General features: G+C 40.5%; 1 protein-coding gene and 1 non-coding gene across 3 annotated transcripts; both read right to left on the minus strand.

Annotated features, from left to right (window-relative positions):
* Positions 1–152: 152 nt before the first annotated feature.
* On the minus strand, positions 153–24946 carry FAM76A (family with sequence similarity 76 member A). 2 transcript variants are annotated; one of them, XM_036256733.1, is made up of 9 exons: positions 24755–24946; positions 23603–23667; positions 19898–19952; positions 18765–18917; positions 12534–12688; positions 8406–8492; positions 5198–5333; positions 2261–2362; positions 153–1251 (listed from the first exon to the last, which is right to left on the minus strand). In XM_036256733.1, exons 1-9 carry the CDS (start codon positions 24833–24835, stop codon positions 1165–1167), a joined length of 921 nt encoding a protein of 306 aa, XP_036112626.1. In that variant the 5' UTR covers positions 24836–24946; the 3' UTR covers positions 153–1164. The 2 variants fall into 2 exon arrangements, 1 of the variants encoding a protein (XP_036112626.1); XR_004958933.1 differs by lacking the exon at positions 153–1251 and adding an exon at positions 4617–4725 and having other exon boundaries at positions 2267–2362; positions 24755–24916.
* On the minus strand, positions 4426–4531 carry LOC118627321. The gene has a single exon (XR_004959083.1). It is a non-coding gene; the product is annotated as a U6 spliceosomal RNA (small nuclear RNA).
* Positions 24947–25264: the final 318 nt, after the last annotated feature.

The raw sequence follows: 25264 nt of genomic DNA on the forward strand, positions 1-25264 counted from the left end.
CAGTGATATCATTGCTTTCAGCCACTCAGTCCATATTTGAGCAGCTTGTACTGACTTCCAAAATGTTTGTGATTTAAATATTATCCCATTTTGAATCTGCTCATGTAAAAAAAAAAATGTTTTCTGACAAAGGTCAAGTGTGACAACTGATATAAGCAAGTAAGGGTTTTTTTGTTTTTTTTTTAAAGAAGTGGCAGTGTGAGAATTCAAAATCAGTCACATAAAAACAATCAGGAAAGGTGTGGGGAAGGGAAGTGTCCAGTACAACCTGGACAACCTTTCTCTCTGCCCTTACTTATAAAGACAGACCACTCAATCTTTGCTACCTCCCTAAGTATCTTCTTAAATCTTCTTCCAAGAAACTCTCCAAAAGGCACTTAACTCCATACTTATGCATTGAATTATTTCACCTTAACAATCAGTTTTTAAGACTCCAAGGTAACAAGAAAGAAAAGATTTGATTTTTTTTTTTTTTTTTTTTACTAAAAGCTAGAGTAGGACTTTTTAAAAAAGAGGCATCACTTTTACAAGAACAACAAGCTAGGCTACCATTATTCCTTTATCAAGAAAATTTCTTTTTTTTAAAAATAAATAAAACTCTGGCTATACATAGTACAAAGTTCATACATAATATACCTGGAAATAAACCCAAGAGTATACCCTGAAGCAAAAGTTTTATTGGAGAGAGAAAGCCTCGTCCATTGTACCAAGTCTTAAGGTGGCAGTTTTCAAAGTTCAGAGGATGGCAGTGATATAAAATTAATGCCAAACTGTTTGCTCATGGGTATGGCAGGATGCAACGGTGGACAAAAAAAATCATTCTGCACATAACACTGAGCAGTAACCATCACAAAAATAAAAAAAGAAGAAAAAGAAAAGAGTAGTATCAGGAGAAAGACAGTTGGTAGTACTGAGAGAAGGTGAGGGAAAGGGGAAAGAGAGACGATTGAGAGTGTGAGAGTGAGAGAAAAAGAGCTTGAAATCCCAAACATTCAAGCATGCAGTCATAACACAGCACAAACCAGGTGTTTCCATTCAGCCCACTGCAACCACACAAAGGATAACTAATAAAATAGAGATTTCTTAAGAAGGCTTGCCGTTCCCAAGTCACCAACCCTAGCCTAGGAATCCATTTGCTGTTGCTGGGAACCTTCTTGTGGTCTCTCACGGAGAGGTTATAGCTCCTGACTTCTCCGACTTCTTGCTCTTGGACAAGGCAGCTGCTTGCTTCAGGAGCTCTCTGTTTTTGGCCTTAAAAAAAAAAAATCAGTGTAAGAAGGATGTTTTAGCAGGATAGGATATGTTTTTAAGGCAGATGCTAAGGCAGATGTAGAGGGTCATGAAGAGAACAAATCTTAGAGAAAATAACAGAAAGCTCTAGAGCAATGGTTCGTGGATCGTGACCCCTTTGGGGGTTAAACGACCCTTTCACAGGAGTCGCCTAAGACCATTGGAAAACACGTATTTCCAATGGTCTCAGGAACCAAGACACCGCTCCTCTATCCATCTCCAGCCAGGTCCGCCCACATGTCGATAAGCCCACATACAACATGAGGAACTGTATTAAAGGGTGGCAGCATTAGGAAGGTTGAGAACCAATCCTCTAGAGTTTGGTTCAGGGGAAAAGAAGGTATTTGCTGGAGGTTAATCAGTATTCGTCAATCGCCTGGGAGCCATTACAAAAGGATGCTTTATGCAACACAAACAAACCATGGAGTGCCTAATGTGCTGGATAAACAGAACTTATAATTCAGAAATCTGGAATCACATCTGGTTTATCCCAAATTCAAAAAACACCTTTAATTAATTCCACTGTTTTGAGGGGAAAAGATCAGAACACATCTAAGAGTGAAACAATAAAATAGATGTATAAGGTGGATTAAAGTGATTTGTCAATACATGGAGAAAAAAATAAACCTAAGAGATGATGATTTAAAATATCATCATTATGCCCTGACCGGTTTTGCTCAGTGGTGAGAGCGTTGGCCCGTGGTCCAGAGAGACCCGTGTTCGGTGTCCGCTAAGGGCACGTACCTCGGTTGCAGTTTGTCCCTGGCCCTGGTTGGGGTCGTGCGGTGGCAACCACTCCATGTGTCCCTTTCACATTGATCTTTCTTTCTTTCTCTCTCTTCCTCTCTCTCCCTCCCACTCTAATCTGAACAAAAAATGGAAAAAATGTCCTTGGGTGAGGATAAAAATAAATAAATAAAATATAATCAGCTAAATACATGAGTTACCACATAAAATAAGCAGTCATCACCTGCAATTGTTCTGTGACCTCTTTGTGGGTTTTCTCCATTTGGTTCATTTTGGCTCTCATCTGAGATTCTTGGTATTGAAAATCAGCCTTCAACTCTGTGATCTGAGGGAAAAAGGCAGAGTAACCAGAAGAAATTTCTGTGCAATGAAAATTTTTTTTGTACCAGAGAGCTAAATGGTCCAAATTAATAAAATCCAAGGCTTTCCTGAAGATCCATACCTAAATTAAAGCCAAGGAATTCCATATCCTATTTTTCCTAAAGATTTCCTGAAAATTACACAAAATCCTGAAGTAGTATTTGTGATATTTAACCACTAGCAGATTTAAAAAATTTCATGTATACTTGAAATAGTGATTATAATGCATTATGACTGATGGTTTCAGAGAAGCCATGAGAATAGCTGTTTCTGTGTACTGAATTTTTACCATTCCAAGAAAACTGATTACTTCAATTCATGCAATACTATGATAATCCTGTGGGGGATAATATTCTTCTCCCCATTTTATAGGTAGGAAAACTAAGTTTTAGGAAGGGTTAAGTAATGTAGCCAAGATCGTACATGTTAGCAAGAGGCAGAGCTGGAATTCAAACCAAAGCCACCTTCTGTTGACTATGCTTGCTATTCAAGGAGCACAGAGAAGAGATACTTAAACCAGAGAAATGAGGTGTGAGCTTAGTTTTGACGTACAAGCAGCAACTGGAACATGAAAGAAGGAGAAGGGCATCTAAGCAAAGGGAAAAGTAAAAGCAAAGGCAGAGTGTGAGGTAACAGAGAGCTTGTTCTAATGACTGATGAGCATGGGGAATGACAGGAGATGAGGCTAGAGATAGACAGGCAGAGCATTCCAAGTCAACGATCCTCACAAGTTATAGGGAGCATTCTACTATTTGTTTTTTCTCCTTTTGAAACCCTAACTTTGCAAAGCAGTAGAAACAAGTGTTTGTTTTGTCTCTATCTTGCAAAAATCCATTCTAATCTAGTCCACAAAGAAAATACTATTGGGTCTACTTTCATCTGACAGTAATGTGGTCAAGTGGGAAGAATACTGTTCTCTTCCCATGCATCTCCATCTTATTGGAAGAAGAAAGCACAGCACAGTAGAAAGAACAGTACAGTGGGAAAGATTTGAGTTCATTCCTTTGTCCTGCCATTTACTCAGTTGTGTGAATTGGACATATCATTTACTTTCTTTGGGTCCATGTTCTCATCTATAAAATGAGGTAGAGCTCTGGCCAGTTTGGCTCAGCGGTTAGAGCATTGGCCTGCAGTCGAGAGAGACCCGGGTTCGGTTCCCACTAAGGGCATGTACCTCGGTTGCAGTTTGTCCCCAGCCCTGGTTGGGTCGTGCAGGTGGCAGCCACGCGATGTGTTCCTTTCACGTCGATGTTTCTCTCTCTCTCTCTCCCTCCCACTCTATCTGAACAAAAAAATGGAAAAATGTCCTCAGGTGAGGACAAAAAAAATAAAAAATAAAATAAAATAAAATGAGGTAGAAATTAGATTGAAAGACTTTTGAAGGTTTTAATGTTATAAATGTTTCTGTTAGCCAATGGAATAAATAATAGCATTCCAAACTTGGCACAAGACAACATACAGACTCAGGGAAAAACAGCTAGTTGAAGGAATTAGAACCCTAAAAGAAAAAATATTGGAGGCACTCTTCATCTATAAAATGATGATGATAGCTCAGTTGGTTAGAGCATTGGTCAAATTAGCCGAAGTTGCAGGTTCAATCCCTTGATAGAGCACATACAAGAATCAACCAATGAATGCATAAATAAGTAGAACAACAAATTGATGTTTCTCTCTCTCAAATCAATTAATAAAATAAATAAAAATTTTAAAAGACTTCATTAAAAAATAAAATGATAATAATAATTCCTACTTCAAAGTGTTATTATAAGGATTGAGGATAAATTAGTTAATACATACAAAGTACTTAGACTAGAATCAGGCCCATAGTAAGCATCTAACAGAAGTTAGCTATTACTATTTTAATTAATATATTAAGGCAAAAGTGAGATACTCTCTAAGAAAGTGAAAATAAGAAATACTAGGCATAAATTATGAAGCAGAACAAGGATGTAAAAAGTTCCCTTAAAAAGGGAGGATGACTCATAGAACGAAGTAAGACTCTACTGAAGATATTCACGTGTTGTTTTTTAAGATATGGAACGCTTCATGAATTTGCATGTCATCCTTATGTGGGGCCATGCTAATTTTCTCTGTATTGTTCCAATTTTAGTACATGTGCTGCCAAAGTGAGCACAACATGTTTAAAGAGTTGGTCACTCAGGAACGGAGTTGTCAGCAATGGAAGCAAAGTGACAAAAGAGTCATAAAGGAAGGCCTACCTGAACACTGTCCAGGGAGGAGGAAGACCTCGCCCACATATTTTGAGTATTACTGTCCCACGGACATGCCATCCCAATAACAGAAATGGAGGCATCAGGTTCTCTTAGCCTGAGAGCATTGAAAATTCCAATTACATAACTATCTCCTCCTATCCCAACTCCATGCTCATTTAGCACTTTCTGATTATAACCTTCCAAAGAAGCTTATGTTGAGAAAAATGGTACTCAGTTACATACCTCACTGTGAATTAAGAGGGAGCATTGTGGTTTTATACATTTCTGTACACTTGGTTAACACAAGTTCTCCCTGAGAAATGGATGCTCTCTCCAAATGCTGAGAAAATCAACTTTCTAAACCCACTTGAATGAAGTGGATTCATTATGGTAATACCACACCATGAGTCACTTTGGCAGACAGCAAGCCTCTCCCCAGGGTATCCCAACCTTGCCACTGGATCTCTCTCAAAGCATTAATGGTAAGTAACAAACTAATATCAGTTAAATAGATTTAGCATCACACCCTATTTCACATAGCTTACCCTGGCAGCATTTTGGCCTGAGAAGCATTAACTAAACCGTACCTTCTTCTCTTTCTCTAAAATCATTTGATCCTTTTGATGCAGCATCTTCTTCAGAGTGGCCACTTCTTCCTTCAGTTGGGCAATGATGACAAAGTGGTCAGTGCCTGGTGAGTCCAGTGCCAGGTCTGGGGAAAAGCTGAATAGAAAAATGGAGAGGAAAAAAATAATAACTTGGATGGATAACATTTTTTTATCTCCTCCACCCCCAAATTTTATGAGTTTATTTGAGCCAAAATGAAGATACACCTGGAAGCAGGATCCCAAAGGACTAAGATAAATGCTCAACAAACATTTTTTTCTACCTGAGGACACACTGTAGGCCACTTGACTGCAAGCTCAAGGGCAGAAACAAACTATTTGAATTCCCAGCATTAAGCACAATGCTCCATACACATCAGACTCAACAGCATTTGCTAAACTGCACAGGCAAGGTGGTCTTCAGATAACTACACCAACCAAAGCCACAATCCGCAGCATTCCCGCAGCATCTTCTCTCACATTCAGGACTAAAATAAATCCCATTTCACAAGAGCCAAGGTATTCAGTTTCAGGTTCATTCAAGATCCCCCATTATTTATGGGTGAAGCAGTCATTTTTTTGTGATTAGATAATTTCCCTAGAATGTGGACCAATGATCAAGTGTAAGTACATTTTTCAATGCTTCCCATAGAGCTTCTATTTTTTTTTGTTTTTTTGGTCAATCCTCACCGGAGGGTATTTTTTCCACTGATTTTTTTTTTTTTAATCCTCACCCGAGGACATTTTTTCCATTTTTTGTTCAGATAGAGTGGGAGGGAGAGAAAGAGAGAGAAACATCAACATAAAAGGGACACATCAAGTGGTTGCCACCTGCATGACCCCAACCAGGGCTGGGGACAAACTGCAATCGAGGTATGTGCCCTTAGCGGGAACCGAACCCGGGTCTCTCTGGACCGCAGGCCAATGCTTTAACCACTAAGCCAAACTGGCCAGGGCTCCACTGATTTTTTGAGAGAGTGGAAGGGAGGGAGGGGAAGAGAGAAAGAGAAACATTGATGTAAGAGAGACACATCAATCAGCTGCCTCTGGCATGTACCCAAACCAGGAACCAAACCTGCAACCTGGGTATATGCCCTGACCAGGAATAGAATCAGCAACCGTTTGGTGCACAGGACGATGCTCAACCAACTGAGCCACACTGGCCAGCTGGGAGTAAATGAATTTTTAAAATCAGTATATACATTTCAAGGGGAAAAAATGACCTTTTAAGATCATTTGCAGAGGACATTATAAAAAACTGTGTACCTAAGTATTAAGGATCAGCATCCTACTGGAGAAAACAATCTCCGCTGGTGACCAGATGCTCTGAACAGAAAGCTTAAGTTTTTCACTTGGTGTATCCATAGCAATGGACAGCAAGAATAGTGAGTGGCAATATCTAAAGAACATAATAAGCTAAAAGAAGGTAAATTTTAAGAACTGGTTGGTTAGCTTTGGCTGGTGTAGCTCAGTGGTTAGAGTGTCAGCTGGGACACCAAAGGGTTGAGGGTGCAATTCCTGGTCACAGGCACATACCTGGGTCAAGGCATGTGCAGGAGGCAACCAATTGATGTCTCTCTCACATTGATGTTTCTGTCTCTCCCCTTCCCTACCTCCCTTCTACTCTCTCTAAAAATCAATAGAAAAAAACAAAACAAAACAAAAAAGGAACTAAACTAAAAGATATGAATGAGCCCTGGCCGGTTTGGCTCAGCGGTTAGAGCGTCGGTCTGCGGTCCAGAGAGACCCAAGTTCGGTTCCCGCTAAGGGCACGTACCTCAGTTGCAGTTTGTCCCCAGCCCTGGTTGGGTCGTACGGGTGGCAACCACTTGATGTGTCCCTTTCACGTCGATGTTTCTTTCTCTCTCTCTCTCTTCCTCCCACTCTATCTGAACAAACAATGGAAAAATGTCCTCGGGTGAGGATAAAAAAATAATATTAATAAAAGATATGAATGAGCTTTTTCTAGCTCATTCAAAAACAGCCTGGGTCATAAGTGAACACAAAACACAAATAATGACTCTAAAGGCTGTGGGTCTTGGTTTAGGCCTTTATAAAGCAGGACATTCAGAAAGGTTCATTCCATTTTTGCAGGGTCTTGTACCTGGCAGAGGTGACGGGACAATCTATGCCACATCTACTTTCTTCAGAACGGCCAGACTAGTTAGCTGTTCAAAGAACAGTAAAGCTGACCAGAAAGATGGGCTTTATAGTTCCTTCCCCATGTAATTTGAATATCTAAGGTAAGCATTTCAAAAGGTTCAACTCAAGAAGTTTAAAATCATTGATGCTAGTTGTTAAAAAGACACTTTGCAGAGTCTGAAATAAAGTTAATGAAGAAGGTAATAAGAAAGAGTAAACTTCACAGACACTTTTTACTTCCTTAAATACACAAAATTCAGCCCTGGTAAACCTATATGCTTATCTGCTCCCAAATCCACCACTGTCTGGAAGGGAGAACTGAGATTGAGAGAAGTCTTCAGAATGATTCCAAGGATTTAGGGAACAGTATGTTAGGTGGTCTCATTCAGGATCCTGGACCCTGGAGAAACAAAAAAATGGTTGGGCCCAAGACTGTTGGGAGGCAATCCACTGTACCAACACGGATAGGACATTCCAGGTATCAGGACAATGAAGCTCATTAGAGGAAGCATTGTTGAGAAGGAGGGATAAAAGGCATAAAAATGTACATTTAGACAGGCTTAAAATGAAACAAAAATATTTAAATGCATCTCATTCTTTCCTGAGCTAGATTCTGCATCGGACTGTCTTTCTGTAGGCTAAGGAAGCACGGATCCTGAACAGCACTGCCTTAACTCCAAATTGTCTCTGCTCTGCCTCTCCAGACTGACTTCTATCCTGCCTGCAGGAGGCCACAGGCACAGATCATAATGAAAGGCATCCACCTGTTGAATTCTTAGAATTAGCGTGGAGTTATTTGTGGATTGCAAAATTTGACAGCTATTAAATCCAGTTATATGTTCCTGTCTATTATTTAATAACAAGATTAGATTTATAAACAAATATCAGTAATGCTTGTTTATAAGATATCAAGTGGTTAGTATAGTGACCCTAATAGGTTCACTGACAATCATACAGTAGCTCCAAGCATACCCTAAAATGTATTTTTATTTCAGGAACTGTATGTGCATTTCAAACGAAGCATGCACACACACTCCAATTGGCTCACCTGTCTCCATTGGTTGTGATTGACTCAAACTTGGATTTTTTCTTTGGGATTTCATTTTGAATTGAAGATGTAGAAAGTGTTTTCTGGCTTTTAATGGCAAAAATAGAGAGACACACATTAGAAATAAAAAATTAGTAACGCATCACAATTAAAGTACCCAATGAGACCAATGTAATATAGCTCTTCTATGCAAGAGCTATTTATTGTTGATTATTAAAATTCACCAAGGTGTTGATTTCCTGGATGTATGGGTGGCTCATTTCCATAGGCCTCCAAAATTCTTAGCCTTAATTAAATAATACCTGCCTTATTAATAACTATGAGAACAGTCGATAAAATTTCAAGAAGTATAATCTACCTTACAGTTTAAAAAGTACTTTTACATTCAATGTTTCACATGCATTTTATCAATCTATGAGGTATATACAAGATATTATTTCTACTTTGCAGAAACTGAGGCTCATCAATGTTAATTGACCTACCTAAGAATATACAGCTAGTTAATAGTAAAGCTGGGACTAGACACCAGGTTGACATATTTGAACTCCTAGTCCAGTTTTTCTTTACTATGTCCTGTGAATCTACTGGTATGTGAGTCCCACAACAATGCTAAAAATCAGTTTTAGCCCTAATAAGTTCATCCTCTAAAACTGGTCTGCAACACTTTTGCTTTAATGGATGTACAATTGCTAAGCCTTAAAAGTGCTTCAGATCCTTTCTTACTTGACCTCTTTTCAATATTTGATACCACTGACCATGCCATCATTTTATCCCAACTTTATTAAGGAATAATTGACAAACATAAATGTAGATACATAAAATGTACAATGTGATGTTTTGATATACATTATGGAATGATTACCAAGATAAAGATAATTAATACATCCATAACCTCACACAGTTAACTTTTTTTTCATGGTGAAAATGCTTAAGATCTACTCTCAGCAACTTTCAAGTATATACCACCATGTTAATTATTGTCACTGCTGTATATCAGATCCTCAGAACTTATTCTCCTTATAACTGAAAGTTTGTACCCTTTGACCTACATCTCCTCATTTCCCCCTCCTCAAACCCCTAGCAAACACCATTCCATTGTTTCTATGAAATCAGTTTTTTAAAAAAGATTCTGCATAAAAGTGATACAACACAGTCTTTGTCTTTCTCTTTTTTCACTTAGCACTATGCCCTCCAGCTTCATCCATGCTGTCACAAATGGCAGGATTTCCTTCCTTTTTACAACTGAATAATGTTCCATGGTGTGTGTGTGTGTGTGTGTGTGTGTGTGTGTGAATCACATCACATTTTCTTTATCCATTAATCTGTCAAAGAACATTTAACTTGATTGCCTATTGTGTATAATGCGGCAATGAACGTGGAGGTGCAGATATCTCTTTGAGATAACGATTTCATTTCCTTTGGAAGTGATTGCTGGATCATCAGTAGTTCTATTTTTAATCTGTTGAAGAACGACAATACTTTTTTCCACAATGGCTGTACCAATTTACATTCCCACCAACAGTGTATAAGGGTTCCCTTTTCTCTGTAACTCAGCCAACATTTATCTCTTGTATTTTTTATAACCATCCTAACAGGTGTGAGGTGATATCTCATTGCAGTTTTGATTTGCACTGCCCTTACAATTAGTGATATTTAGCACCTTTTCATGTATTTATTGGCCATTTGTATATCTGCATTGGAAAAATGTCTGTCTGGGTCCTCTTACCCATTTTTTAAAAATTTTGTTTATCCTCACCCGAGGACTTTTTTTTTTGCATTTATCTTCAGATAGAGCGGGAGGGAGAGAGAGGAAAAGAGAGAGAGAGAAACATCAATGCAAGAGAGACACACCGACTGGTCGCCACCCACACGACCCCAACCAGGGCTGGGGACAAACTGCAACTGAGGTACGTGCCCTTAGTGGGAACCAAACCCGGGACTCTCTGGTCTGCAGGCCGACGCTCTTACCGCTGAGCCAAACCAGCCCGGGCCTTTTATCCATTTTTAATTGTATTTACTTTTTGCTATTGAGTTGTATGACTTCTTTATACATTTTGGATATTAACCCCTTATCAGATATATGGCTTGCAGATATTCATTCCATCCTTGAATGCTTCTAAAGTTCTGGTCTCAGCCTCCAACCTGAGTTATATCAACAACTACTTATCACAGTGTTTGGAAATAGTGTTCCTCAGATCACCTACATCAGAATCATCTGGGATATTTATAAAACAATGCAGATTCCTGGACTCTATCCTAGATCCTACTAAATTAAACTCTGGGGTGGGGCCACAGGAATCTGCATTTTTAAATAATCTCTATTAAGTGTAACTACTCTTATGTATAACCAATGCCCCATATCTAAAACCTCTCTTCTGAGTTCTAGGCTAAGCTTTCACTTAAAAATTATTTTTGATGCTTCAAACTCAACTTTTCAAAACTGAACTTCTCTTCTACCCTTCCTACATTCTCTGTAAGTTAAGGATCTAAGAAAACTGAGAATTATCCTTTATTCACCCAGCTCCTGCCCATCTATCTATATGTTCATCAAATTATCTAATTCTCCCTTTAAAGTATCTTCCTGGATCTGCCTCTTTGATCTTTGGTTCTATTGGCTCCGTGAGGTTCTTGTTTTGTTTTTCAAAAAATATGTTTTTACTGATTTTAGAGAGAGAGAGGAAGGGGGAGAGAGAGAGAGAGAGAAACCAAAGAGCAGAGGAGGCACCTGAGCAGCTCTTCCCGTAGCCACCAGGAGAAGGAGCAGTACAATCGACTCAGTGGTGAGACAATCATGAAAGAGAAACATCGATCGCCTGCCTCCTGCACACCCTCTACTGGGGATAAAGCCTGCAACTGGGGCATGTGCCCTGACCGTGAATCGAACCAGCGACCTGTTGGTACATGGGATGACACTGGACTTTACAAACAATAGCTTCTTAACTAGCCTCCCCCCATCTCCCGACTCCTTTTTCTACAATGCATTCTCCATAATAATCAGGGTTAATTTTTTTTATTGACCCCATGAACAATTTCATGTGCCTTACCAGATCTGCAGAAAACCTTTTCCTCCCATTTCCCAGCTCCCAATCATAAGCTCCAATAACATAAAAGATTTGCAATTCCCCAGAGTTCCATGTGGTCTCATATCCTCCATATATTTGTGTACGTGTTATTCCCTCAGCCTAGGATGCCTCTGCCTATTCCTTATCTGATGATCCAACTCATCCTAAAATACAGCTCCAACACCAGCTCCTCTCTGAGCCTTTCTTACCTGACTTCCTAAGGCAGTTAATTACTACTGCCTCTCATGCCTGTATCTTGACGTCTCCACTGTGGAATTAACGTTTCCATGCTTCCATAGAAATATACTGCAGTGATTCGATTACAGGTCTGTCTTCCCTACCAGACTGCATACTCTTGGTGAGCAGCATGATTCTTTTATTCATCTCAGCATTCCTAGCAGTGCCTGGCCCATGAGAGTACTTAATGTTAGCTAGATGAATAAAGAAAATCATAATGGTAATAATAACCAAGAGTAACTAAAATGTATAGAATGTTTCCTATATGCCAGTTATAAAACTAATCACTCTGCATGAGTTATATAATTTATCTTTACAACTCCATGAGGCAATAGTATTATTTCTCTCATTTTACAGATGAAAAAACTTGTCCAAGATCTCATGCAGAGAACCTGGAAAAGCCGGATTCAGTCCAGAGCCAGAACTCTTAACAACACTATCAGGAAAAACCTAAAACATCTATCAACCTCCTGGCCAAATATACATTAAAAAGCTATATCCCTCAGAAAGTGAAATGTCCAGTCTTCCAGGGAGATAACCCACTTTAAGAGCAAGGAGAACATTACATGTGAAAGTAGAGTAAGTTCCACAAACTTTAGACACAACACAAATCAAGCCAGGAAATTCTGACACCTTATGGAAGTCTCTGTGGCTCTTGGAAAACAAATGAGTTGTAAAATATGACAAAGGAGATTTCTCCTATAGGCTAATAACTAGAGAAAAAAAATAGAAAAATTTTTACAAAATGGTATCTTCTATGGCTAATTGTGTAAACATTACATCTGGCCTTCTGGCACCTCTAGTCCTATCTTATGTATCTGGGGGTTACCTGTTATAATGGCTGCCACCACTCAGTCGATTGTACTGCTCCTTCTCCTGATGGCTACGGGAAGAGCTGCTCAGGTGCCTCCTCTGCTCTTTGGTCTTCTGAAGGACTCGTTTGTATGAAAGCGTGCACAGCCAGCATAGCAACTTCCCATCTACCTGAAAGACAAGGCGACAAAGATAAAGAAGAGGGAACAAGATACAAGGGTACTAGAGAACATGAGTATAGGGAGCTAGAACCTCTGGGCTGAGTCCCAGCTCTGCCACTTATGAACTGCATGAACTTAGGCAAATCATTTGAGCTCCCTTGGGCTCAATTTCTTCATCTGTAAAATGGGGTATAATAGTACCCATTTCAGAGGGCTGTTGGATTTAGTGGCAGAATATGGGTAAAGCATGGTGCCAGGCACATAAAAAGTGCTTAATAAGTATGAGTTGCTAATTTCATGTACCTTTTTGTTTAGTTTTTCTTCAATTTAACAGATATTAGAGCAAAGTTCCAAGAATTTCAAGACGCAAATATCTCCATGGTGCTTGTTAGGAAAATTCAGCAGAGAGAAGACAGAAGATAAAATATCAAATTTATACTTCAGTTTTAATACCTTATAAATGGCTTACAAAATGGTATGCTGGATATCTTTTCTCAGATAGAATATCTCCCAAAAAAGACCGATGAGTGAGTAGTTTTCAGGTCCCAGTCCCTGGTAATAGCCTGGCATGGCACTCTGAATAAGAAAAAGTTAGTCCCTTTGGGCAGAAGCAGTGCTGCACCAGGGAGCAGGACACAGGGATAGGAAAGCAGAATGGGGGTTCCCAAATCCTCTGAAGCTGGGGTGCCTCAGTGCAGCACTGACCGTAAAATCGTTTGTGGGACAGCCTGGTGCAGGAGGCAGGGTGACGGAGCCGGTTGGAATGACTTAGGGTGGGTAGGAAGTGTGCTGATATTTTATGGAATTTTAATGTTCATGTCTTATTCCTGAAATTAGATCTTGTGCTCCATCTTGAACATGGGTAGGTCATACCATCATTTATCTAAAGTATTTTTATCTTGTTAGCAAAATCCAATTTGTAACCCAGGAGAAACTTTTTTCTGCCAACAAACATTTGGATATTTATAACATAATTCGTGGTCCATACAAAATTATCAACTTAAAAATTAGCCTGCTCAGTTCATATCTGGGTGCCGCCTCCAAAAAAAAAAAAAAAAAAATTAGCCTGCTGTCCTGGCCAGTTTGGCTCTAGAGCGTTGGCCTGCAGACCAAAGAGTTACGAGATTAATTCCATTCAAGGGCATGTACCTCAGTTGTGGTTTGGTCCCTGGCCCTGGGCGGGGTCGTGCAGAAGGCAACCAGTCAATGTGTCTCTCTCGCTTTGATGTTTCTCCCCCGCCCCCCACTTTATCTGAAGATAAATGGGGAAAAAAGTATCTTCGGGTGAGGTTTTAAAAAAAAAATTAGCCTTCTATATATTTAGTCAGGCTAATTTGGTGAGGCTGCCTGGCCGCTGTGGCTCAGTGGACTAAGTGTCGTCCCATGAACTAAGAGGTCCCCGGTTCGATTCCCAGTCAGGGCACATGCCCGGGTTGCAAGCTCAATTCCCAGGAGACAGCCGATGGATGTATCTCTCTCACATTAATGTTCCTATCTTTCTCTCCCTTCCTCTCTCTCTAAAAAAAAATCAATTAAAAAACCCACATTTGATGAGGAAGGTGATGTTAACTGGTATTGATTTAGCCACCCGGACATTCCCCAACCCTGCAACCCATTAGCAAGTCCATCAATCTGAATCTATCCCACTCCACTGCCTCCACACAAGTAAAGCCATTCTTCTCTCTCACAACTGCAAGAGCCACCCAAATGATCCTAATTCCACTCATAGGTTCTTATATACCATTTCCACCTAGCTTCCAAAGAGGGCTTCTTAAATGTAAATCTGATTATATCTCTCATCTTTTTGAAATCCAATGGTTTCTCATTGTATCTAGTATAAAATTTAAACTTTTTTGCCCTGGCTGGTCTGGCTCAGCGCTTAGAGCATTGGTCTGTGGACCAGAGTCTCAGGTTTGATTCTGGTCAAGGGCAGGTACCTGGTCCTTCTTCCTGGAATCTTTTCCCTCTAGAAACATCATGGCTGCTATTTTCTCATTCCAGTTTTAGCTCAAATGTTATCTTCTTGGAGGTCCTCCTGATTGCTCAATCTAAACTGGCCTCCCGTCTTGGCCAGTGTTGCCCCACAAACCGAAGGGTCACAGGTTCAATTCCTGGCCAAGGGCAGGTACCTGGGTTGTAGGTTCAATCCCTGGCCCTTGCTGGAGCACATGCGGGAAGTAATCAATTGATGTGTCTCTCTCACATCGATGTTTCTCCCTCTTTCTCTCTCCCTTCCTTCCCTCCCTCTCACTCTCTTTTATCTAAAAACCAATGGAAAAAATATCCTCAGGTGAGGATTACCCAAAAAATAAAATAAAATAAAATAATCTCCCTAGTCACTCTCTACCATGTACTGTTTCTTTATAGCACTAACATCTACAATTTGTGTTCATTTATTTCTTTGTTCGCACCCATCTCTTTTTCTGTTTAGTTCATTAGTGTATTTCTACTACCTAGAATAAGCATTTATTATTGGTTAATGAACATATAAATGAATTTTGAACCAAACTTCAATCTGGTTCATTTCATGTTATGGATATGGCCTGAAGGCCTGACTTTAAAACACTTTGGAAGACCTTGCTTAGGAAAGAGCTTTCACTAAAGAAGGGTTTGAAAACAAGGTAACTCCAGTGAAAGAGAGCCAACTTTAAACACAAAAATAACACACCACACCACAGGGCACTTTATTTCAGATCTCTCCTTTAACAATAAACTTGAAAAATATAAAATTAACCCTGAGAATTAAAGTATCATAAAGAAAGCATCACAGATAACATCGACTGAGTCCTTATCATATTCCAGATTCCTTTCCAAGGGCTTTACACATAATAACTCAAACTTCATAACAATGATGAGGTCTGATCTACCTCATTCACAGATGAGGAAACTGAGGCAATGATAGATTAACTTGCCCAAAGTCACAGAGCAGTAAGTGACAGCACCAAGATTTCAACTCAGGCTTTCTGAATTCAGATCACTCACCCTCAACCCCTAAGCTTAGTTCTCCTTAAGTTTATGAACATGTTATTGAGGATGCCTAAAAATATCCATACTCTTAAGGTAGGGTTGTAACTTAGAAAGTAGAAATTTAATGAATTCTAGTGTAATCTAATTAATAATAATATAAATACCTTTAACTGAGTTATATTATATGTCAAAATTAAGTGCTTATATTATATACCTGTCTTGATTAAATTCCCTATGTCCTTGTGAACTAGCTATTGTTACTCCCACTGGAGAGATGATTAAATTGATATATAACAAGAGTAACTTGCCCAGACCATTCAGCTAGACCAGATGGGAGGGACTGCAAAGCTTATGTTCCAACTATTACTGCATGCTACTTCCCGATTACTAATTCAGCTTCTTCAGTATCTTGATTCAGGGAAGAGGTGCCCTGGCTGGCAGGCAGGTGTATTCTGGTCATTGGAAAGTTATATCCTCCCATTGAAAATTAATGAATTTGGTTAGCAAGAGTCAGCTCTTGAGAGCCTAAGCATCTTTGAAAAGCACCTATGGCTACTAAAAAAGTTTCTGTACTAAATTTTTTCATTCAAAAAATATTTATGGAAGAAAACCGATTGGTGGTTGCCGGAAGTAGGGGTGAGAGGTAGGCATAATGGGTAGTCAAAAGGTACAAACAGTTATAAAATAAGTAAGTCCAAAAAAAACAGCTCTAAGAGAAAGTTTCATATTAATAAAAGCTGAAAGAAATTGCAAAAATAAATAAATAAATAAAATAAAAAAGTAAGTCCTGGGAATATAACATACAGCAATGGGGACTATAGCTAATACTATATTGTATATATTAAAGTTGCTAAGAAAGTAGATCTTAAAAGTCCTCATCATAAGAAAAAAAATTCTGTAACTATGGTGATGAATGTTAACTAGACTCACTGTGATTATTTCGCAATATATATAAATTTCAAATCATTGTTATACACCTGAAATTCATATAATGTTGTATGTCAATTACACCTTAGTAAAAAATAAAAAGCCAATTTAGTCAGTTTTTAAGAAGTAGAAAATGAGAATCATAGTTTTTTCTCAACAAATAACAGCTGGAAGATCTAGTTCAGATCAATATTTTGGCCATATCAGACAAGACAGCTAAAAGGGAGAGAAAATCATTTTCAATAAAGTATGGTTCTTATCCATCTAAAATCTATCGTATGGCTGGTGTGGTTGAGAGTCGACCCATGCACCAAGAGGAAGCCAGTTCAATTCCCAGTCAGGACACATGCCCAGGTTGTGGGCCCAATCCCCAGTTGGAAGCATGCAGGAGGCGGCCAATTGATGTTCTCTCTCATCGATGTTTCTATCTCTCTCTCCCTCTCCCTTCCTCTCTCTCTAAAATCAATAAAAAGAAAAAAAAATTTAAAAAGGAAAAAGACAGCCCAAGGGCAATTATATTAATGTTCTCATTTTAAAAATAAATAAAAATAAAATCTATCTATATCTATATACACGTAGATAGATGGGTATATGTATCTATCTATCTATCTACTATCTATCTATTATCTATCTATCTGGGGAGAGAGAAGTGGCGGGGGGGAGGGGAGATCAAGCAAGCACACATATACTATGTGCCAGACTGCTGGAAATATAGCAGAGAACAAGATGGACAAAGACCTCACATTCTAGTGGGTATGGATAAACTTTTAAGCTTATGAGATAATTTTTCATAATGCTACATGCTGTGAAGACAATAAAACGGTAATAGGATAAAGAGTGACTGAGGAAGTTAGTAAAATGTATTTGTAAGGAGGTGGCTGGCATTGGAGCTGAGATGTGACATGAGAAACAAGTTAAGAAATTTTGGAGAAGGGGTATCAGGCAAAAGGAAAGCCAGTAAAAAGGTGGAAATTTGAAGGACTGAAAGGTGGCCAATGTGGCTGGAACAGGTAAGAAGTGGGAAATTTGATGGCAGATGAGACTCAGAGTTGGGTATGGGCCTTGTAAGCATGGACGGAGTTTGGGTTTTCTTCTAAGTGCGACTGGAACTCACTGCAGGGCTTTAAACAGAAAAAAAGCTAAACCACTGTGATTCCACCAAAGTACCATCATTTCACACAGTTTCCCCTCTATGTCATCATCTTATGTTCTTTAACTTCAACAGATAAAAACATTTAATCAGCCAGACAGTAAGCCATGGCCAGTGTGGTTCAGTTGGTTGGAGAGTCATCCCATACACCAAAGATGGCAGGTTCAATTCTTAGTCAGGGCACGTACCCAGGTTGTGGGTTTGATCTCCAGTCAAGGAACATAAGAGACGCAACCCATCAATATTTCTCTCTCACATCAATGTTTCGTTTTGTTTTTTTTTAATCCTCACCTGAGGATATTTTTCCATTTATCTTCAGATACAGTGGGAGGGAGAGAAAGGGAAAGAGAGAGAAACATTGATGTGAGAGGGACATACCTACTTGACTGCCTGCCGCACAACCCCAACCAGGGCCAGGGATGAACTGCAACCAAGATATGTGCCCTTGACCGGAATCGAACCTGCGACTCATTGGTCCACAGGCCGACGCTCTTCTGCTGAGCCAAACCGGCCAGGGCTCACATCGTTCTTTTTTTCCTCTCTCTCTCTTTCTCTCTCTCAAATCAATAATAATTTTTAAAAAAATTTATCCTCAGGTGGAGTAATAAAATATGAAAGAACCAGACAGTAAAACTGTTTGTACAACTCTTGCTTGAGTCACAATCTCTCCTTTACAGAGTTCTATAGAATTCTGCTAATCACCACTTCACTTATGTGGATATTGATCACTATAATTCAGATTCTCATGAAATACTAACTCATGAGATGTTAGATTAAGAGTCCACATTTGATAATGAAGAAAACAAAGGCTGAGTATCATCTTTGAGGTCAATAACAGAAGTAGCAGTGAAAGTGAGAAACCTTTTTCTGTTATATGTCTTTTTTTAATAGAATTTATTGGAATGATGTTGGTTTACAAAATTATACAGATTTCAGGTGTACAATTCTATAATACATTATCTCTGTTATATGTCTTTTTAACACAACTGGCCCACTTTAATTGCTCTGAAAGAAAAAAAAATCAAGAAAAACAGTGATTTACCTTCTTTCTGTCATCTTTCCTGTCAAATGCACACTGCTGCTTGCACTGTTCACAAGAATATGGTGGTCCATACTTCTTCTCTGAATTTGTGCAGCGCTGGCATTTATTGCCAATAAATGCTGCAATTATATTGCAATACTGACAAGGTTTGGGCTTAAAGAGAAAAAAGGGGTCAAGTAAGTATATTATAAAATACCAATGCCTTTTTGAAAGCAATGATTCGTATTACATAGTCCATTCATCATGATAAAAACGTATTCCCAACTTCGTAAGTTTCCTTTTACATTGATTGATCAAGTGAAGCCAATTCCTAACACCATGTAAAGTGTTTTTATGGAGAGGACTATTGATTTTAAAATAAATAAATGAACAAATAACAAAAACCCATTAGTGTATATGCTGGGACTTCTATGAGAAATTGAACAGAACCAGCTCATTGGAGAAACCATCAAGTGCTTCCAAATTTCTGAAAAAGGCCTCTTTGCCATTATCATTATATAAACATGTTAGGAGAAATGGTTGCTAGGACATAGTATTCTGAATCCTAACCCTGAAAGAAAAAAAAATCATTCATCAAATGAATAGTGAACTGCTACCAAACAAAGAGATCAAGTCATAAAATCCCTCTTTCTCCTCCTCTTTCCATATTGGTTACTGAAGCCTCTCAGGAAAATTATAATTACAATCCTGACTTAGTGATTATAAATACAGAACTCCTCAAAACTAAGTATTAGCTGAGCTTGAAAACTCAAACACTAAAGAAATTTTTATGAGGAAGTATTTACATATAACTAGTTCTTCTAATAAAAATATGCTAATTACAGCCCGGCCAGTGTGGCTCAGTGGTTGAGCATCAACCCATGCACCAAGAGGTCACCAGTTCGATTCTTGGTCAGGGTACATGCCCAGGTTGTGGGCCCAATCCCCAGTGCGGGGCATTCGGAAAGCAGCCAATTGATGTTCTTTTCTCATCAATGTTTCTATCTCTCTTTCCTCACCCTTCCTCTCTCTCTCTAAAAATCAAAAAAGAAAAAAAAAATTGTTTGTTAATGCTAATTACATTAATAGTCTACAGAATATAAGGTCCCAAGAGACCTAAACACTCACTGTTAGGTACAGAGAAAACTACTTACCGTTCCATACAACTGCACATTCTGAGCACATTTCTTACATATTGTACTGGTTTTACTGTACAGGAAGAAAGAGACAAAAGACTTCTATAAGAAAAACATTGTTTTACTTAGAATATCTAAACATTGATTCCTCCTTAAGCCCAAGGAATTTGCTCATTGCTAAGTGCCAAGGAGAAATATAGTCCGGACATTTGGTTAACTGAAGGTTGAATATTTGGCCATTAGCTCTTTTAATTTTTTTTCTTGGTCAATCGCTCTTTTAATTATTTTGTAGTTATTTTTTTATTCTTTTTCTTTTTTTAAGTATATGTGCCCTTTGCAGGAATCGAACCCAGGAGACTCTGGTCTGGGGGCCAATGCTTTATCTGCTGAGCCAAACCAGCCAGGGCTTATTTTGTAGTTATTAATTTTATTAACTCACATAAAACAAGGCTTTGATTTAAAATAGTGTTATTTATGCCTGGCTGGTGTGGCTCAGTGGTTGAGCATCGACCCATGCACCAAGAGGTTGTCGGTTCCATTGCTGGTACGATTGCCAGTCACGGCACATGCACAGGTCGTGGGCCCAGTCCCCAGTTGCGGGCATGCAGGTGGCGGCCAATCAATGTTCTCTCTCATCATCGACATTTCTGTCTCTCTCTCCCTTCCTCTCTCTCTAAAAATCAATTAAAAAAAATTTTTAAAAAAAGTCCTGGCCGGTTTGGCTCAGCTGTTGGAGCGTTGGCCTGTGGACCAGAGAGAGTCCCAGGTTTGGTTCCTACTAGGGGCACATACCAAAAAAAAAAAAAAAAATGAAAATCCTAGATGTGAGGTTATAAATGTTATGACCAAATATTTTGTCAGTATTTCCAATTTCTATAAGAACCAAGAACTGACAGAAATAAAAATGTCTTTTGCCAGAGGTCATATTATTACCTAAATGCCTGAACTGATAAACTGCTTTATGGAGAAAAAATCATCTTCAAAGAAAGTCTAGCCCTTCACAAATGAGGGTACAAACAAGTGCCTGATGTGCAAGAACAGTTTAAATAATATTCTGGAGATAAAAATAAAATTACACAAAATCACAATATAGTGAATGTAGCCTATTCACTTATGATTATTTTACCATACAACTCCTATGAAAGTCACCATAAAGTTAAAACAGACAAAAGAAAAACCTCAAAGTAGGTTTTTAAACATTTAAATTAAAATGAGATATTCAAAGAAAATATTTTCCAGGTCAACTTTCTGCAAGTTTAAAAACGCAGTACAAGAAGTTAAGTACATTGAGAGACTTTTAGAAAGAGGATTAGTATCAATGATTCTGTGATACTGAACATTTTGGTTTATACTTAGATTTATTATTGAAGGAGTGGGATATATATAATATATACAAATGGTCCTAACATCATAGAAAACATGCAAAGTAAAACCATTTCCTTGATCCATCTTGAATTAATGTTTATGTATGGTATGAATTAAGGGTCAAACTTCATATCTCACCCCACACACAAAAATAAAAGATGGATCCTAAACCTAAATATAAAAGCTAAAAAACAAAGCTTCTATAGTATATTCTGTGTTTCCACATGTGAGCTAGCAAACAGACCTCACTGTGCTTACAGGTGCAGCTCCACAAAGAATGAACTTAAATAAACCACTTTTTGCTGCTATAGAAAAGCCTCCCACCACCCCAAAGATGTGTGTTCACTCACACCTAAGTATTTTTCACTCTTTTTAAAATGAGAAAATAAGCCCTGGCCGGTTTGGCTTAGCGGTTAGAGCGTCGGCCTGCAGTACAGAGAGACCCAGGTTCGGTTCCCGCTAAGGGTGCGTACCTTGGTTGCAGTGTGTACCTTGGTTGCAGTTTGTCCCCGGCCCTGGTTGGGTAGTGAGGGTGGCGACCACTCGATGTGTCCCTTTCACGTCGATGTTTCTCTCTCCCCCTCTCCCTCCCACTCTATCTGAACAAAATATTTTTAAAAAATGTCCTCAGGTGAGGGAAAAAAAAAAAAGAAACTTAAAAAATTTAAGCCATTGCCCTGGCCAGTGTGGTTCAACTGGTTGGATGTTGTCCTGTGCACCAAAGGTTGCAGGTTCCCTTCCCAGTCAGGGCACATGCTGGGGTTGTGAACTGACCTCCAGTAGATGGCACCAAGGAGGCAGCCAATCGATGTTTTGCTCTCATATCTCTCTCCCTCTCTCTAAAAATCGATAAAAATATTTTTAAATTAAGCCATTAATGCATAATTAGGGAACATGTGTATTTTATACCCATCAATGTGTTATAAAAAAAATGCAGAATCGCCCACCTGGTGTGGCTCAGTGGTTGAGCATCGACCCATGCACCAAGAGGTCACTGGTTTGATTCCTAGTCAGGGCACGTGCCCAGGTTGTAGGCCCGATCCCCAGTGAGCGGCATGCAGGAGGCAGCCAACTGATGTTCTCTCTCATTGATATTTCCATCTCTCTCTCCCTCTCCCTTCCTCTCTCTCTAAAATCAATAAAGAGAAACATTTTTTTAAAAAATGCAGAATCGCCCTGGCCAGTTTGGCTCAGTGGTTAGAGCGTCGGCCTGCGGTCCGGAGAGACCCGGGTTCGGTTCCCGCTAAGGGCACGTACTTCGGTTGCAGTTTGTCCCTGGCCCTGGTTGGTCGTGCGGGTGGCGGCCACTCGATGTGTCCCTTCACGTCGATGTTTCTCTCTCTCTCCCTTCCTCTCTCTCCCTCCCACTCCATCTGTACAAAAAATGGAAAAATGTCCTCGGGTGAGGAAAAAAAAAAAAAAATGCAGAATCATACTCTAGTTTCTCTTCAGATCACATAAATCGTTTGCCTTTTTTTTTTTTAATTCTCATTTGTTTTATGTTTCTCACTGATTTTTAGAGAGAGAGGAAGGGAGAAAGAGAAACATCAATGTGAGAGAAACATTGACCCACTGCCTTCAGCTGCTTCCCATAGGCACCTGGACAGTGGATCAAACCCAAAATTTAGCTATGTGCCCTGACCAGGAATCAAATCCTCAACCTTTTGGTGTATGGGACAACACTCCAACCAACTGATCCACCTGGTCAGGGCTAATTCTTTCACCTTTTACTAAAGATTTCTGTGGAGAAGAACAAAAACTGCAGAATCTGTGTAAAATGCAATTGATTACAGATCTGTACATTGAAATGCAATCGATTACAGATTTTTTAAAACATGTTTTTATTGATTTTTTGGAGAGAGGAAGAGAGAGATAGAAACATCAATGTGAGAAACATCGACCAGCTGCCTCCTGCACACCCCCTACTGGGGATCCAGCAGGAAACCCAGGCATGTGCCCTGACTGGGAATGGAACCTGGACCTCTCAGTCCACTGAATGACACTCAATTCACTGAGCCACACCAGCTAAGCTCGATTACAGATTTTTTTTTTTTTTATCCTCACCCAAGAACATTTTTCCATTTTTTGTTCAGGTAGAGTGGGAGGGAGAGAGAGGAACGGAGAGAGAGAGAAACATCGACGTGAAAGGAACACATCGAGTGGCTGCCACCCGCACGACCGACCAGGGCCGGGGACAAACTGCAACCGAGGTACATGCCCTTAGCGGGAATCGAACCCGGGTCTCTCTGGGCCGCAGGCCAACGCTCTAACCGCTGAGCCAAACCGGCCAGGGCTCGATTACAGATTTTTAACAGGAAAAAGCCTATTAACATTTTTCATGGTCAACATAAACTGTACCTCTCCTGCTGGTACTCAGTTCTACAGTAGGTGCACTTCACAACAGGGTGTGCAATCCGACATTCCTGAAATGAAATGAGGATATAATTTTAAAAGGCAGTCAGAAATGGAAACAGCCTTCAGTACTTAATGGCCCTGGGTACTATTCCCAGCACAGCCACTGTGCTTGAGTCATTTAAAACTTTCTGGGCCTTCTTTTTTTTTTCTCTGTGACACTGGCATTACTATCCTACACTGATATGGGAAATAAGTCATAATGTATATGGAACTACTCTGTAGTCATAAATTGTAAAACAAAGGTATGTATGAATAAGCCTCCAGACTGGGAGTCAGAAGTCCTGGATTCTAGTCCAGTTCTGGCACTGGTACTGCCACTGTGTGAGTTTTGAGCAGGCTCACTTGTGAAATGAAAGTGCTGGATTAAAATAATCATTGCTTACATATATAAAGCTACTGTAGTGTCTTTTTTTAAGGCTGGCTTGGTAACTTTTAACTGCAGCCTCACAGCTCTTCTATTCACTTAAATGGGCAAACCAAGATGAAGCAACTTAAACGAAAGAGACAACTTAAACCTTCAGGGGTAAAAACTGAACAGCTGCTTAGGATGAGGACCAAAGGTCACCAACTGGATGGTGAAAAATCATCTTTTTGCTCCGTGCGCTTGTTTGTGGGCCTTTTCTAAAAAGCTTCTCCATCTCCGACTCTGAGCCTGGCTGAAAAGTGTATGTAAGGCGCCCCAGTTCCAGACACTCCTCTCAGGCAGCACCCAACTCTGGCGGGGCAGGGGGTCCCTCAGTCTGCAACCAGGCATTCCCCGGCGGCGGGGAAGCCAGCCAGCCTAAGAAGGATCTCTAGCGCGGCTGGTTGGGGCCAAGCAGGGGACCTGCTGTCCCCTCCCCCGACCTCCCCGGGTCCGAGAACAATTCCTCGCCGTTGCTAAGCAGCCGGACACGCCGGCCAAGGGGCCCTGGACCTGGTCCGGGACTCCCCCAGTAGCCCCACCGGCCCCCAGCGGGGCGAGTGCGGCTCCTCAGCTAAGCGAGCCTGCCACGCCCTGCGCAGGGGTCCCCCGCCGGGCGTCCCCACAGAACAGCGAGCTCTGGGCCGCGCCTCCAGCGTCCCAGTTCCCGGCCGCCGCCCCAGCCCGCGCACCTTGCACAGCTGCTGCCCCTGAGACAGCGCCTCGAAGGGGAAGCGCTGGTGGCACTTGGTGCAGGCGTAGAGCGCCGCCATGTCCGGCCCGGGCCGTGCTCGCCGCCCCGCCGGCTCAGCCAGCCGCTTTATCTGACAGTCTGATGCACAACCCGGCAGAAGCAGCGGCGGCGGCGGCGGCAGGCTGCGGGCTGCGGCAGGCTGACGGGCGGGCGGGTGAGGCCGGACCTGGGCGGGCGCGGCGGCGCTGAGCGCCCGTTCACTGGTCATTTCGACATCCATCAAGCACGAAGGGACAGAACACGGAGCTTCCGACGACTCTGATTCGGTCTGAACTGGAGTACGCCACTTATGACGCGCGCGGCCTCGATTATGTAAAAGCACAGTCACGCGGGGGCGCTGCTGGGAGGGACGGTCTACCGCCTCGACCTCCGAAGCGCCTAGGCCCCTCCCACTTCGCTCTTTGTTCCCGCCCTCGTCCCTCCTCTCCCAGCCCGCGGTAGCCTCCGA

The sequence above is a fragment of the Molossus molossus genome, unplaced genomic scaffold (genome assembly GCF_014108415.1).
Source record: "Molossus molossus isolate mMolMol1 unplaced genomic scaffold, mMolMol1.p scaffold_m16_p_12, whole genome shotgun sequence".
Classification (NCBI taxonomy): Eukaryota; Metazoa; Chordata; class Mammalia; order Chiroptera; family Molossidae; genus Molossus; species Molossus molossus.